Source organism: Diabrotica virgifera, chromosome 9 (genome assembly GCF_917563875.1).
Source record: "Diabrotica virgifera virgifera chromosome 9, PGI_DIABVI_V3a".
Lineage (NCBI taxonomy): Eukaryota > Metazoa > Arthropoda > Insecta > Coleoptera > Chrysomelidae > Diabrotica > Diabrotica virgifera.
The window spans coordinates 18,619,216-18,633,965 of NC_065451.1; the positions used below are offsets into that span (position 1 = coordinate 18,619,216).

Below are 14,750 nucleotides of genomic sequence, written 5' to 3' on the forward strand. Positions count from 1 at the left end.
TTACACTTTCGAACTTAGTTCAAAAATTTATAGGGATTTACATAAAATTGGCTATAAAATTAAGCAGGATTTGAAAAACTTAAATTTTATTTCATTTTATGGGGTTTTAGAACAAGCAAAACAAATCAAGAATGATATTTTTCGCTAAAATTGAAAATAAAAAAGTTTTTCTTCTTGGGCACCCCATCCGTGGACACACTGTATAAAATATATGCATCTACTTCAAACAGTCACAAAGTGTAAATGAAAATAATGTACCAAACTACCAAGGAAACTACCTTCGTGCGACTGAACCACTGTATCATATGAAAGAATGCATAAAGTCCGCTATATTACTGGGTGCGTAAAGACGGCACGGCTGCCGTCTGTTTTTGTAAGCGAGGGACAGCATAAACACGGCGACTGCACCGAACGTTTCTAGTGAGAAAGAGTCCATATGATTACATGCGCCACCATTATAATGTCGTCGTGCGTTTTAACGCTCGCACGTCTAAATTCTTATAATGTGAAATAGCGCTTACGGGGTCAAATCGTATGATCTAGGTGGCCAGTTTATATTACCTCGACATGAGATGATCATGTCCTCAAATCTCTTGGGTAGAATCTCCGATGTGATATTTATGATGTGTGGCATGTAGCGCTGTCCTGTTTAAACCACATGCCTTTGGTGGCATCAAAATACATAAATAGAAGATAGAACATAGTAATAAAATAATAACTAGGTTTTGTTTAGCTAAACAGAATCTATATACCTAACTAGAAACTTAAATTTTAATAAGAGCATCATCTAACCAGCATGTTGTTTTTGTGAATTTTAAATTGCTACTTAACCTCTAACTACGCGATTTTAGTAGTGGCAAATTCAAGGCTTATAAAACAAATTGTTTCTAGTGTACTAGCATCAGTATTTAATAAGGTAGTTTATTTCATACCAAAATTCTCCAGGCTTATTCTTTTAACCTAATTTTATACAGATACAGGTAATGGAATAAGACAAGCCCAATCTAATATTAAACGAAGTGATAAAGAGCGTTAATAAAAGAATAGGATACAGAATGGGCAACAACGGAAATTAAAATTTTCTCTAACACAGATGATGCAATATTGATGTAATGTACAGGGTACAAACGAGTATTACATGTTATTTACATTAAATAGAAAAAAAAAGAATGAAACAATCACTTAAGTAGAATGGTGGCCAAAAGTCGTGAAGGAACAAATCACCAAGTGGTAGAAAAGTATTAGTCGGTCACGTAAGAGATGGAATAACAATATTTCATGGAGGCAACAACCTGCCAATAAACAAGATAAATTGCTTATTTAAATTAATAAGGAGAAAAAGAATAAGAGAAAGTCACTGTTATGCATAATAACAAAGAAAAACGACAAACATTAAAAAGTAAATTAGATGTATATATAAAAGATAATTGTGCCTATAAATCAAATTCACTAGTTTTCAAAAATGTTTACTGTCATTGCTGATGTGGTGTCTGGATCCAAATTATTCCAGACATTAAAATGCTGTCAGATAAGAAGCTTACTCTAAACTTTTTAGTCATATGTTTCCTCTTTAATTTGTAATGAAGGCAATAATTTAATATTTCTTCTTGATCTGTGATCAGCTCTCAGATGACGCTGAGATCTTTGTGGAATATTACCTACCAAATTAATGTTCAATAATGATACCACGATATTGAGGAGTTATTTCTGCCGATATGTAATCTAACGCATTTCTCAAAGTTGTTCTATTCTAATAGTCCAGAAAGCCACTGCGCATCCGCTAGGAAAAATATTCCGATTCGGATTTTTTGCACAATCTTACTCAAAAAAGAATTCCTTTTAACAAATTTGCACGTTGCCAGGTCCAAAAGTGGGTCAAAAATTTTTTAAACGTTTTTTTGTTTTTTTCCTAAAATTACTTTTTTTGCATGGAACAAAGTTTTTTTAGGTTCTTTGGATGATTCCAAACAGAAAAGGTCTTTAGTGACTTTTCTCTAAAGTTGATAGTTTTTGACATATAAGCGATTAAAAATTGACAAATTGACTCAAAAACTATGTGAAAAACTGAAAATTTGAATGTTGTCAAGGTATGCAGATATTCTTTAAACATCGATTAATGAAATCCCGAAGAGTTTTTTGCAATACAATATTCAAAACTCCTTTGTTTTTTAATTGCCAATCAAGCGTGCGCGACACTATTTTCCACCGTTGCATGTGTATACAGTATGGTGCAAATGAAAGGAATAAATTCGTTATTTCATAAACCGGCGACTTTAAGGAAAAATCCCGAAACAGGTCGATTTTTATTTTTAAGTTATGATATTGTGGCATACCTATATGGTATACTAGTGAAATCATCCATCTGGGCGTGATGACGTAATTGATGATTTTTTAAATGAGAGTAGGGGTCGTGTGCTAGCTCATTTGTGTCCAAAAAAATTTTTTAATTAAATTATTTCAAAAAAAAAGGAGAATGTATGTAATTTATTTAATTAAAAACACATTTTACTGTTACCCGAAAACTAAAAAATGTTTATTTCGCAAATAAATATTGCTTTTCGATTAAATTCAATGTTCAAGCCAGCTCCCGCCAGCCACCTGCCTCTTGGACGTTTGAACATTTAATTTAAGCGAAAAGTAATGTTTATTTGTGAAATAAACTTTGTTTTTTGATTTTTGAAAGTAGTAAAATGTATTTTGAATTAAATAAATTACATAAATTCTTCTTTTTTGTCAAATAGTTTAATTTAATAAAAAATTTTTGGACACCCTGTATAAATAATTATGTAAATGTTTTTATTACTGAATAGAGAATTGAAAAACCTTTCAAATGAACTAGCACACGACCCCTATTCTCATTTAAAAAAATCATCGATTACGTCATCACGCCCAGATGGTTGCCGTCACTAGTATACCATATATGCCACAATATCATAACTTAAAAATAAAAATCGACCTGTTTCGGGATTTTTCCTTAAAGTCGCCGGTTTACGAAATAACGAATTTATTCCTTTCATTTGCACCATACTGTATACACATGCAACGGTGGAAAATAGTGTCGCGCACGCTTGATTAGCAATTAAAAAACAAAGGAGTTTTGAATACTGTATTGCAAAAAACTCTTCAGGATTTCATCAATCGATGTTTAAGGAATATCTGCATACCTTGGCAATATTCAAATTTTCAGTTTTTCACATAGTTTTTGACATAGGCGTAACCAGGATGATCCTAAGGGGGGGGTTACAACTACCTGAAAGGGGGGGGTTACAACTACTGGAAGGTCTCTGAGGGCTATGGTGTTAAGCGTATAGAGCTCAAAGTACATCCCAATGGGGGGGGTTACAACCCCCAAAACCCCCCCCTGGTTACGCCTATGGTTTTTGAGGGTTAAAAATGGCCAATTTCGCAATTTTTCAATTTTTAATCGCTTATATGTCAAAAACTATCAACTTTAGAGAAAAGTCACTAAAGACCTTTTCTCTTTGGAATGATCCAAAAACCTAAAAAAACTTTGTTCCATGCAAAAAAATAATTTTAGGAAAAAAACAAAAAAAAAAACCTTTAAAAAATTTTTGACCCACTTTTGGTCCTGGCAACATGCAAATTTGTTAAAATGGGTCCTTTTTGAGTAAGATTGCACAAAAAATCCGAATCGGAATATTTTTCCTAGCGGATGCGCAGTGGCTTTCTGGTCTATAAGGACCATGATAATTATGTGGTATTATCGACGTAGTAGTCCAAGTAGTGGTCCAAGTTGGGACTGGTTGCCCCAATATGAATTCTGAAGTACCTGTTAAATAGAAAAGTTTGAATTCAAAAGTTTGACTGTCCTGTGATGCCATACTGAGCTAAGTTAGCTACTAATTGACGCTTGGCAATAAAATCCAATGATTTAGATAAGTCTGACTAGACTACATTAAGTTTGTGGTCGTTGAACGGCTGCTGATGAAGCCGTGATGTTGATGAGGGATCATATTTTCTTGAAAAATACACTCAAATAATGCTTCAGAAATACTTCACCTTACTGACAATAGGTATTGCGATGATTGGAAGATTACAATCAAGTTTATTGGCTTTCTTGAAAGTAAGAGCAAAAACCTAAGCCAATTTCCAAGAAGAAAAGAGATAACCCCGATATATAGCATGTATTAATGGGATTAAACAGGGATAAAAAGCATGGGATTATTACCATCGGTACATATTATGTGCATTATTTAGGGAAAAAGTATGTCAGTGTATCCAATGGAGCTAATAATTTCCTCTAACGAGTCTAAGATGATTTTTGTAACAATATTAAGAAATTAAGCAATAGCTTTCGTATAGAAATTAATGTTGCAATTAAATAATTTCAAAAATTAATAAAAAGTTTGCAACGATAGCTACATATGATTGATTATACAAGTATACCTATCCTTGTACTCTCTTAAATAAAAGCACGATGAGAAAATATAACTGTTTTCTAAAAAATACGGCTATTGTATTTAGCTGAATCTACTTAATTATTCTCAAAATACCGCATGCTTATTTACTCTTTTTATTGTTAGATTTAAACCGTTTGCTTTTCAAAAATAATCTAACCTTTAGTAGGTGTCTTTTTTGCAGGTGAGGAAAAAAGAACCTCCGCATCCGATACGAGTCGCAAAGACCATTGACGTCATCGCCAGAATAACATTTCCGACAGCCTTTGCAATTTTTCTTATATTTTTCTTTTACCACTACAAGAGCTTCACAAACATCACGCATGAGGATTAAGATTTTTAAGTACTTAAATCAAATATTTTATTCGAGGGTGGTGCGTGCTTCTAAGTAAAGTGAGAAGTGGTACCTACGTTTCTTTCCGAAGATTCGGTTGAGTGTAAGCGGTTTTAATCAATTAATAATTCACTAAGTTTAGCGAAAAAAAGTAGGTCCCAGTCGACCTGTCGGAAAATATACTAAAATACAAAAATACCAGAAGGTTCCAAAAAAACGGATCCAACCATCTCTATTTCATCAGCATTCTGAATGACCTTGGATAAATTCTCGAACACTGCGCAGCGCAGTGATTTCGAGAACATGGTTAGAGTTGGACAGTCATACGGTTGAGTTACGAAATAACTTTATTCTTTACAATATATAAATAATAGTAAAAAGATTCACAGCTGCCTATCTCCGCAGTTATGTAACACAGACGGGGCGGCGTACGTCGACTGAACCCCCGCTGAGATGTCGATAGCGACGCATCCCTTACTATATTTTGATGCTGTGACACACACCAGACGCTCTTAAAATTTTCGATGCAGCGGTTCTCTGGCGACATATCCTGGAACCCATCCACCGCCAATCGGTTTTATGACTTCGACGGCATATCATAAATGCGTGTATCGTGGTGCAACACAGACGATTGAGCGGTTCTTTGGCGTTTCTTGTTGTGGGTGGTGCCAAATCTTGTTTAATGATGGAAATTACAGACTCGAACTATATTTTTACTTGAATTCTTTACTCCCATATCAAATTATTTTTATATGGGACTCATCGTATTCTTATTTTTTTATCTTATAGCTTAAAGGGCGACTTAATTAGGTACATTTTTATCTGGAAAAAAAGTAAGCTACTAAACAAATTATTTTTCAAACTCTTTGAAACTAATTTCACAAACAGTCAAACAGAATTATCAAATCTGTAACCATTGACCAGTTTGAATTGACTTGAGTTATTTGTCAGAAGGATTGACTTTAATAAAAATAAAATTATTGACTCCATAAAAATAAAGATAATAAACAGTTATCTTACCTTATTTATTATGCTCTACAGGCCTTGTATTTACAATTTTACATAATAAAGTTTATACTACTAACTTATTATATAATTTTATTTGATGTATATTATGTAAACATTGCTGAACTATGGTTCTCCTATTTTTCGCCTTCTCTTTCCAGTCTATAATTTCCATTGATACTATTATATTCCTGAAACTTTCTTGCAGTCTTTTTCTTGGTCTACCTCGTCTCCTAGTCCCAACTGGTCTTCTTAGCAGTACCATCTTTGACATTCTTTCCTTATCCATCCCCTCGACATGACCTGCCCACCTGATTCTTTATGACTTTGTGTATCATTATTATACTTGGTCCCTTGTAAAGCATCCTTAATTCTTGATTGGTGCTTCTATGCCAGCCGTCTTCTGTATCTGTATTCTTTCTTCTTTCCCCTGAAAACAGCTCTAAGTACGTTCCGTTCTCAACTCTCTATCATTTCTTCATCTGTTTTATTTAGCACCCATGTCTCACATCCGTAGGTGACTGTTGCTCTTATTACGGTTTTGTATATTCTGGTTTTCGTCTTCCTTGATACGTACTTTGACTTTATTTTGAATAATTTTTTTGTTAATAAATTTGTGAAACATCACTATTTCCCAATTAATGGGTTGACAGCCTCTTACGAGTTATAAATAGTTTTTCCTATGTGATATGCTTTCCCTCATAACGGTGTTATTTCTTGAACATTACTCTTTAATACTTACTAATAACTCCTGAAAAGATTTTTTAGACATTCTTGTAAAATTAAAAAAACTTCTCTGGGTCTTTATTATATTAATTTCGTTATATAATGTGTAAAAAATCCCTTATACTTTCGTCCCTTTATGATAGGATGTATCCAATATCTGCGTTTCTTTTTTTCTTTAATCTAAGATAAAGTAAACTTGTATTTATTACAAAAGACAAATCGTCATAACTTTCAGACATCGTGTCGTACAGCAGCCAACACGCGACTAAATTTGGCAACAACGAAATACAAATACTTTAAATCGTAGCATAGCTGCCGCTGTTACACCGCGCCATGTGTTTTAAGCTGCCTCGACGTCGAATCGACGTGCGCCGCCTGGTGTGTCCTTGTGTGTCCTGGTGTTGTCCTTAGAGGTAAATATATTATTATTATCTCTCTTCCTCTCAGATTATCTATTTGTTTACATTTATTTTAACTAATCTTCTGATAGAAGAAACGTTAAAGATCTTCGAAAAAAATGATTAGAATGATTATGGGACCCAAAAGAATCAACCAAGAACGAAATAAGATTGTTAGTGTTCGCAATTAAAACTGGATCAAGGATGTCTGAGGGATTTAATGTCACGAAAGGATTGAAGCAGGGACACCCTTTTCAAAATTTATCTGGAACAAGCACTTAAGCTGTGGAAAAGAAAATGTAATGGCGTGGGAACCGCTCTCAATGATGAGACCAAATTCTGATTGCGCAGGATCATGACGACTTTAGTTACATGATAAGGAAGCTAATAGAAGAATATAACAAATGAGGTCTCGAAGTCAACATTAACCTTCCGTGACTAACATTGGGTCTGTAAGACGGACCACTTAGAGTTTTTACTATTATATCCAAATTGTTCGTTATGTATCTTCGCCGCCATTAGTAGCTGCCTGATTCAGGTGTCTGTTTTTAGTGTTGAAGTTTGAGTCTTTAATATGAAGTGATTATGCAATTATCGGCAATTTTATATAAAATTTTTTCTCAGAGACCGATGTTGGACGTCACATATTCGATGAAAAAAATATTTATATTATCGAAACAACATGCGAACAAGTGCTGATAATTTAGTAATCAAATTGCCAGAAGTAAAAGGTGAAGCTAGGTACAAAAAAAAGGCAGTGGAAAAATTAAGCTTGTTTTTCACAAATGAGATGTTGTATAATTGTCTTTATTTTCATTGGTATTTTGTTAATGTTTAAGAGGATTAATAAATTAAAAATAGGTATAAATCTGGTTTAATTACACTCCTTCAAGGAGTAAACACAACACTACACTTGAAAGTATGTCAATGAAAACATTTTTTTATGTAGGTCTCTGAGACGGATCTTAGCTTTAATGTTCAGAAAACCTATGTTAGTTGCGGAAGGTTAAGAAAACTGAAGTCATGTGTATTGGAGAGAAAAAGCAGTCCATTACATTAGAGGATGGGGTAGAAATTAAACACTGTGATGAATACAAGTACCTGGGCATGAAAATTTATCAAGATGGAACACTCGATGCTGCAATAAAAGACAAAAATATACAGGGTAGAAAAGCCAAATCCATGATAAACGGAATTTTGTGGGACCAACCAATATCTAAAGCGAAACAAACAGCTCATATAGAATACTATACTTAAAAGTATAATTACATATGGAAGTGAAATTTGACCACTGAAGCAAAGAACAGAGAAAATGTTACTAGTAACAAAAATGGACTTCTAGAGAAGAGCAGCAGGCACATCAAAAACAGATCGGATACCAAATGAGAGAATACGAGAAATTATGGGAGTCACACAATTAATTGATGGCATAAAAACAAAACAGCTCATTACAGAGATTGCCAGATGACAGGATCCCTAAACAGATTTTGACGTGGACACCACAAGAGAGAAGGAAAAGAGGAAGGCCGAGAAGAAACTGGAGGAAGGAATTGAAATAGAACTAGAAGAAAGAGAAATCCCTACAGGTCTATGGCTAAAAGAAAAGAATGGCGGTTAGGAGTCGGAAGGCGTCGGAGAACTCTGTAAACCGATAGTAGTAGCAGTATGTTTGCAAGTAATGTAATATAATCGCATGTTCAGCTGATGATTGCACAGTATAGATCTAAGTTTCATAAATGCTCTTCTTGCAATTTCTATACGAGTTTTAATTTCATCAGGATTTAGTGTTTAAAATGGTTAACTTTTGTAATCGGCTCATTGTTGACAATTAGTTGCATATGACCAATCAATATCTTGTTTACTAACCATAAGTAACATTGTCTTTGATGTGTATGATTGCTTGTTATTGGAGCATTCTCTAGTGACTCGATCTATAAGGAACTCAAGATCTTCACTGCTTTCGGCCATACTCGCTGTGCCATCTGCATATCTAATGCTGTTATTAGTTTCTCCCCGAATTCGAACTACAAATTACCCTTCCAAGGCTTCGTTAAATATTATTTCAGAGTACACGTTAAACGTTGATATCCAACCTTTGTTGCTTATCAACCATGTTGATATCCAACCTTCAATAAAAGATGGAACCTGAAAAATAAAGGTGTTAAACAAAGTCAGGAATAACATACAACCTTATCTGACACCTCTTTGCTCTTTGAATGAAAATTGTGTCTGTTTGCAGTGTACCAGAACAGAAGCTTTGTTAAATATTATTTCAGAGTACACGTTAAACGTTGATATCTAACCTTGGTTGCTTATCAACCATTTTGATATCCAACCTTCGATAAAAGATGGAACCTGAAAAAGAAGATGTTAAACAAAGTCGGGAATAACATACAACCTTATCTGACACCTCTTTGAATGAAAATTGTGTTTGTTTCTTTGCAGTTTACCAGAATAGAAGCTTCTTGATTCCAATGTAGATGTTGTGAGGGTATCAGATCTTTTTATCATGTTGGACCCTATCAAACGCCTTCTTAAAGTCTATGAATCAAACGTAAAATGGTTTTTCCCATTGCTACTTAATTCTATTAAGAGTTATCTTGAGAATCAGTTTGAGAGAGTTATTGATGACATTAATTAGAGTAAAAGTCTTCACGTGGTGATGTATTAGGTTTTTTTTTGGAAGTGGGATAAATGTACCATGTGGGACTCAAACCACATTTGTGGCATTATTTAAGTTTCGGATGTGTAGTTAGTTTCTAACAAAAAGTGTACAAATATTGGCATTTGCAGATGATGTTGATATCATAGCTAGAAGCAAAAGAGAAATGATAGAAGCATTTAATGCGATAGAATGAGCGGAAGAAAACAATGGCCTAAATATTAATGAAATAAAAACCAAATACATGAAGGCCAGCAAATCGACAGGCCAAATAAACCTACAGAACATAACCTACTATAACATCGAAAGCGTAAATTTTTTACATATCTAGGTTCACTAGTTACCGCAGATAACAATGTCAGCGAAGAAGTTAAGAGAAGAATACATATTGCTAATAAAACATATAATGGACTACTTAAACATCTAAGATCTAACAACATCACGAGAAAAACCAAATGCAAAATATACAAAACCCTGATAAAACCGGTCCTTATATATGGATCAGAGACATGGACACTGTCGAAAAGCGATGAGAAATTATTAGGTACGTTTGAACGAAAAATCCTCAGACACGTATATAAGGGGGTGAAAGAAAATGATGTATGGCGCAGAAGATATAATTTTGAACTATACGCAGCATACAACGAACCCGACGTCATAGCATCCATAAAGATCGGACGTCTGTGCTGGATGGGTCATGTTAAACGGATATTGGAGACCGAAACACCAAAACATATAATGAGGCAAACACCAGTAGGGAGAAGGTCAAAGGGAAGACCCAAACTTAGATACATGGAACAAGTGGAACAAGACCTGAAAACACTTGAGATTACCCACTGGAAGAACAAAGCAAGGGACAGAACAGAATGGCGGAAAATCCTAGAACAAGCCAGGACCCAAAAAGGGTTGTCGAGTTACTGATGATGATGCTGATGTGTAGTTATAAATATTTGTTAGTTCTGCGACATTGTCGTCATCTACATAGAAGTCACCCAAACACCAAGGCGAAAGAATAATCGCTGCTTATTCTGGATAAAAGTTGACGGAATCGATAACTACTCGATTCGTCGAGGAACGGGAAGCGCCCGATCAATACTTGGTAGCTTCAACTCTCGGAGCTGTTGGTGAAGTCTTTACCAGATCAGTACTCTGGTAGAACTTGGTTCTCTCTTGCGGCGGACGTCGTTTTATATCTTTGCCGGTACTCCATCTCTAGCGCGCATTGATGGTAGTGGAAGCTTCTTTGTTAAAACTGTCCAAAAATCTTAGTGGTTGAATTGTTAAACTCTTTACACTCAAAATCTTTAATTGTTGAACTATTTTCGTCGCGCATCTTGTAGCAAGAACTTCGTTTACCTTCGTAAAACTAAAAATTCTTGCCGTTCGGCTCACCAAACGCACCGCCCTTGACTTTATTAAATTATTATATTTAATAGTTACTAGTTCATATTGAAACTTTGTTAAGCGATTGTGATAAGCTAAGGCCAGATTGCCTATATTATTTATTGTAAAAAGATAAATTTTAGAAATTTAAAAATAAGCATGAATTTTCTGTAATTATTGTCAATTTTTAATAGTCGATATCTCGTCAAATGAAGTGGTCCAACAAACCCTGTCTTTATCAAATCAACAGAATAAGTAATAAAATAAAAGTGAAAAGGTAAGTATTTCAACCAAAAGTATACAACCACCAGAACCTGAGAAGGAACTATCTTTTCTTGTAGAAATTTTGACGTTCAGAATACCTATCATTCTAGAAACTGTTACGTAACTGCTCGAGAGCACACAGTTGAAGTGTCTCTTAACAGACAGCTATATAAGAGTCGTAAAGACCATTGACGTCATCACCAGAAAAACATTTCCTACAGCCTTTGCAATGTTTCTTATATTTTCCTTTTACCACTACAAAAGCTTCACAAACATCACGCATGAGGATTAAGATTTTTAAGTACTTAAATCAAATATTTTATTCAAGGGGTTGTGCGTGCTTTTAACTAAAGTGAGAAGTACTACTCGTATCTGTTTATTTCAGAAGATTCGGTTGAGTGTAAGCGGTTTAAATCAATTCTTAATCCACTAGGTGTATTACTAGCTGCTTCTTTAATCGCAAAAAAAGTAGGCCCCAGTCAACCCGTCGGATAGTTGATTCTATTATAAAATCTACAGTGTTTAAATTTCACGTCTTAAATTCCGACACATGTAAATGTCATAAAAAACCTCTTTAAGGTATCGTCAACAGTGGCGTTATACGAATGTGGGTACTTCCGTTAGATATGTACAAGAGCATAAAAAGTTTCACAACAGCCTGTCGTGCAAATATATTGCAGCAGTTATAATATATAGTATTACCATCTTCCTTTCTCTTACATTATCTTTGTCTTGACATTTGTTTAGAAATTACAGAAATTATCAGAACATGTAAGCAGAAATGTACCTAATGGAAAAACCAGCGAACTGATCTACCACGGCAAACAAACCTGAAAGATGTAGGCTAGGTGCTTGTAGAAGCTTTGTAGTAGGTTTATTTATTTCTTGCGGGCATTGCTATAATGTCTTCAGCCATGTGGAACTCCAACTATATTTGTGACGTTACTCCAGTTGCGTATGTTTGGATAGTTATAAATATTTGTTAGTTCGGAGACATTGTCGTCATCTAGAAGTCACCCAAATACCAAGGGAAAAGAATAATCACAATTTATTGTGGGTTAGAGGTGGCCGAATCGATCACTGCTCGATCCACCAAGGAACGGGAAGCGACAAATCAATACTTGGTAGCTGAACTCTTGGATCTGTTGGTGAAGTCCTTACCAGATCAGTCCTCTGGTAGAACTTGGTTCTCTCTTGCGGCGGACGTCTTTTCAGATCATTGCCGGTGCTCCATCTCTAGCACCCATTGATGATAGTGGAAACTTTTTTATTAAAACTCTCCTAAAAGCTTAGTGGTTGGATTGTTAAACTGTTTACACTCGAAATCTTCAATTGTTGAACTATTTTCGTCGCGCATCTTGTAGCAAGTACTTCGTTTACCTTCGTAAAACTAAAAACTCTTGCCGTTCGGCTCACCAAACGCACCGCCCTTGACTTTATTAAATCACTATATTTAATAGTTACTAGTTCATATTGAAACTTTGTTAAGCGATTGTGATATACTAAGGCCAGGTTGCCTATATTATTTATTGTAAAAAGATAAATTTTAGAAATTTAAAAATAAGCATAAATTTTCTGTAATTATTGTCAATTTTTAATAGTCGATATCTCGTCAAATGAAGTGGTCCAACAAACCCTGTCTTTATCAAATCAACAGAATAAGTAATAAAATAAAAGTGAAAAGGTAAGTATTTCAACCAACAGTATACAACTACCAGTAGGAACTATCTTTTCTTGTAGAAATTTTGACGTTCAGAACACCTATCATTCTTGAAACTGCTACACAACTGCTCGAGAGCACACAGTTGAACTATCTCTTAACAGACAGTTCTATAAGAGTCGTAAAGACCATTGACGTCATCAACAGAAAAACATTTACTACAGCCTTTGCAATGTTTTTTATATTTTCCTCTTACCACTACAAGGGCTTCACAAACATCACGCATGAGGATTAGGATTTTTAAGTACTTAAATCAAATATTTTATTCGAGGGTGGTGCGTGCTTTTAATTAAAGTGAGAAGTAGTACACGTATCTATGTTTATTTCAGAAGATTCGGTTGAGTGTAAGCGGTTTTAATCAATTCTTAATCCACTAAATGTATTACTAGCTGCTTCTTTAATCGCAGAAAAAGTAGGCCCCAGTCAACCCGTCGGATAGTTGATTCTATTATGAAATCAACAGTGTTTAAAGTTCACGTCTTAAATTCGCGACACATGTAAATGTCATAAAAAAACTTCTTTAAGGTCCCGTCAACAGTGGCGTTATACGAATGAGGGTACTTCCGTTACATATGTACAAGTGCATAAAAAGTTTCACAGCAGCCTGTCGTGCAAATATATCGCAGCAGTTATAATATAGTATTACTATCTTCCTTTAGCTTACATTATCTCTGTCTTGACATTTATTTAGAAATTACAGAAATTATCAGAACATGTAAGCAGAAATGTACCTAATGGAAAAACCAGTGAACTGATCTACAACGGCAACCAAACCTGAAAGTTGTAGGCTAGATTCTTGTAGAAGCTTTGTAGTAGGTTTATTTATTTCTTGCGGGTATTGCTATAATATCTTCAGCCATGTGGGACTCCAACTAGATTTGTGGCGTTACTCCAGTTGCGTATGTTTGGATAGTTATAAATATTTGTTAGTTTGGAGACATTGTCGTCATCTAGAAGTCACCCAAATACTAAGAAGAAAGAATAATCAATACTTATTCTGGGTTAGAAGTGGCTGAGTTGGTCAGTGTTGGATCCGTCAAAGAACGAGAAGCGACCAATCAATACTTGGTAGCTTGAACTCTCGGGGCTATTGGTGAAGTTTTAACCAGATCAGTACTCTGGTAGAACGCGATTCTATCTTGCGGCGGACTTCATTTTATATCGTTACCGGTGCTCCATCTCTAGTGCGCATGGATGGTAGTAGAAGAATTTTTTGATATTTTGTTAAAACTCTCAAAAAATACTTAGTAGTTGAATTGTTAAACTGTTTACACTCAAAATCTTTAATTGTTGAACTATTTTCGTGGCGCATCTTGTAGCAAGAACTTTGTTTACCTTCGTAAAACTAAAAAATCTCGCCGTTCGGCTCACCAAACGCACCGCCCTTGACTTTATTAAATTATTATATTTAATAGTTACTAGTTCATATTGAAACTTTGTTAAGCGATTGTGATAAGCTAAGGCCAGATTGCCTATATTATTTATTGTAAAAAGATAAATTTTAGAAATTTAAAAATAAGCATGAATTTTCTGTAATTATTGTTCATTTTTAATAGTCGATATCTCGTCAAGTGAAGTGGTCCAACAAACCCTGTCTTTATCAAATCAAGAGAATAAGTAATAAAATAAAAGTGAAAAGGTAAGTATTTCAACCAAAAGTATACAACCACCAGAACCTGAGAAGGAACTATCTTTTCTTGTAGAAATTTTGACGTTCAGAATACATATCATTCTAGAAACTGTTACATAACTGCTCGAGAGCACACAGTTGAAGTGTCTCTTAACAGACAGCTCTATAAGAGTCGTAAAGACCATGGACGTCATCACCAGAAAAACATTT

The 14,750-nt window shown here is 34.7% G+C and overlaps 1 protein-coding gene across 9 annotated transcripts in view; it reads left to right on the forward strand.

Moving 5' to 3' along the window:
* LOC114328495 (glutamate-gated chloride channel) overlaps positions 1 to 14,446 on the forward strand; it is a 713,764-nt gene extending 699,318 nt beyond the window's left edge. For 5 of the 9 annotated variants that reach the window (XM_028277355.2, XM_028277354.2, XM_028277360.2 and 2 more), the window contains one exon: positions 4,588 to 14,446. In XM_028277355.2, coding sequence (XP_028133156.1) covers positions 4,588 to 4,752 — 165 coding nt within the window. In that variant the 3' untranslated portion in view covers positions 4,753 to 14,446. The remainder of the gene's footprint in view (positions 1 to 4,587) is intronic. The other 4 variants (XM_028277357.2, XM_028277361.2, XM_028277359.2 and 1 more) reach the window with 1 other exon arrangement.
* Positions 14,447 to 14,750: the final 304 nt, after the last annotated feature.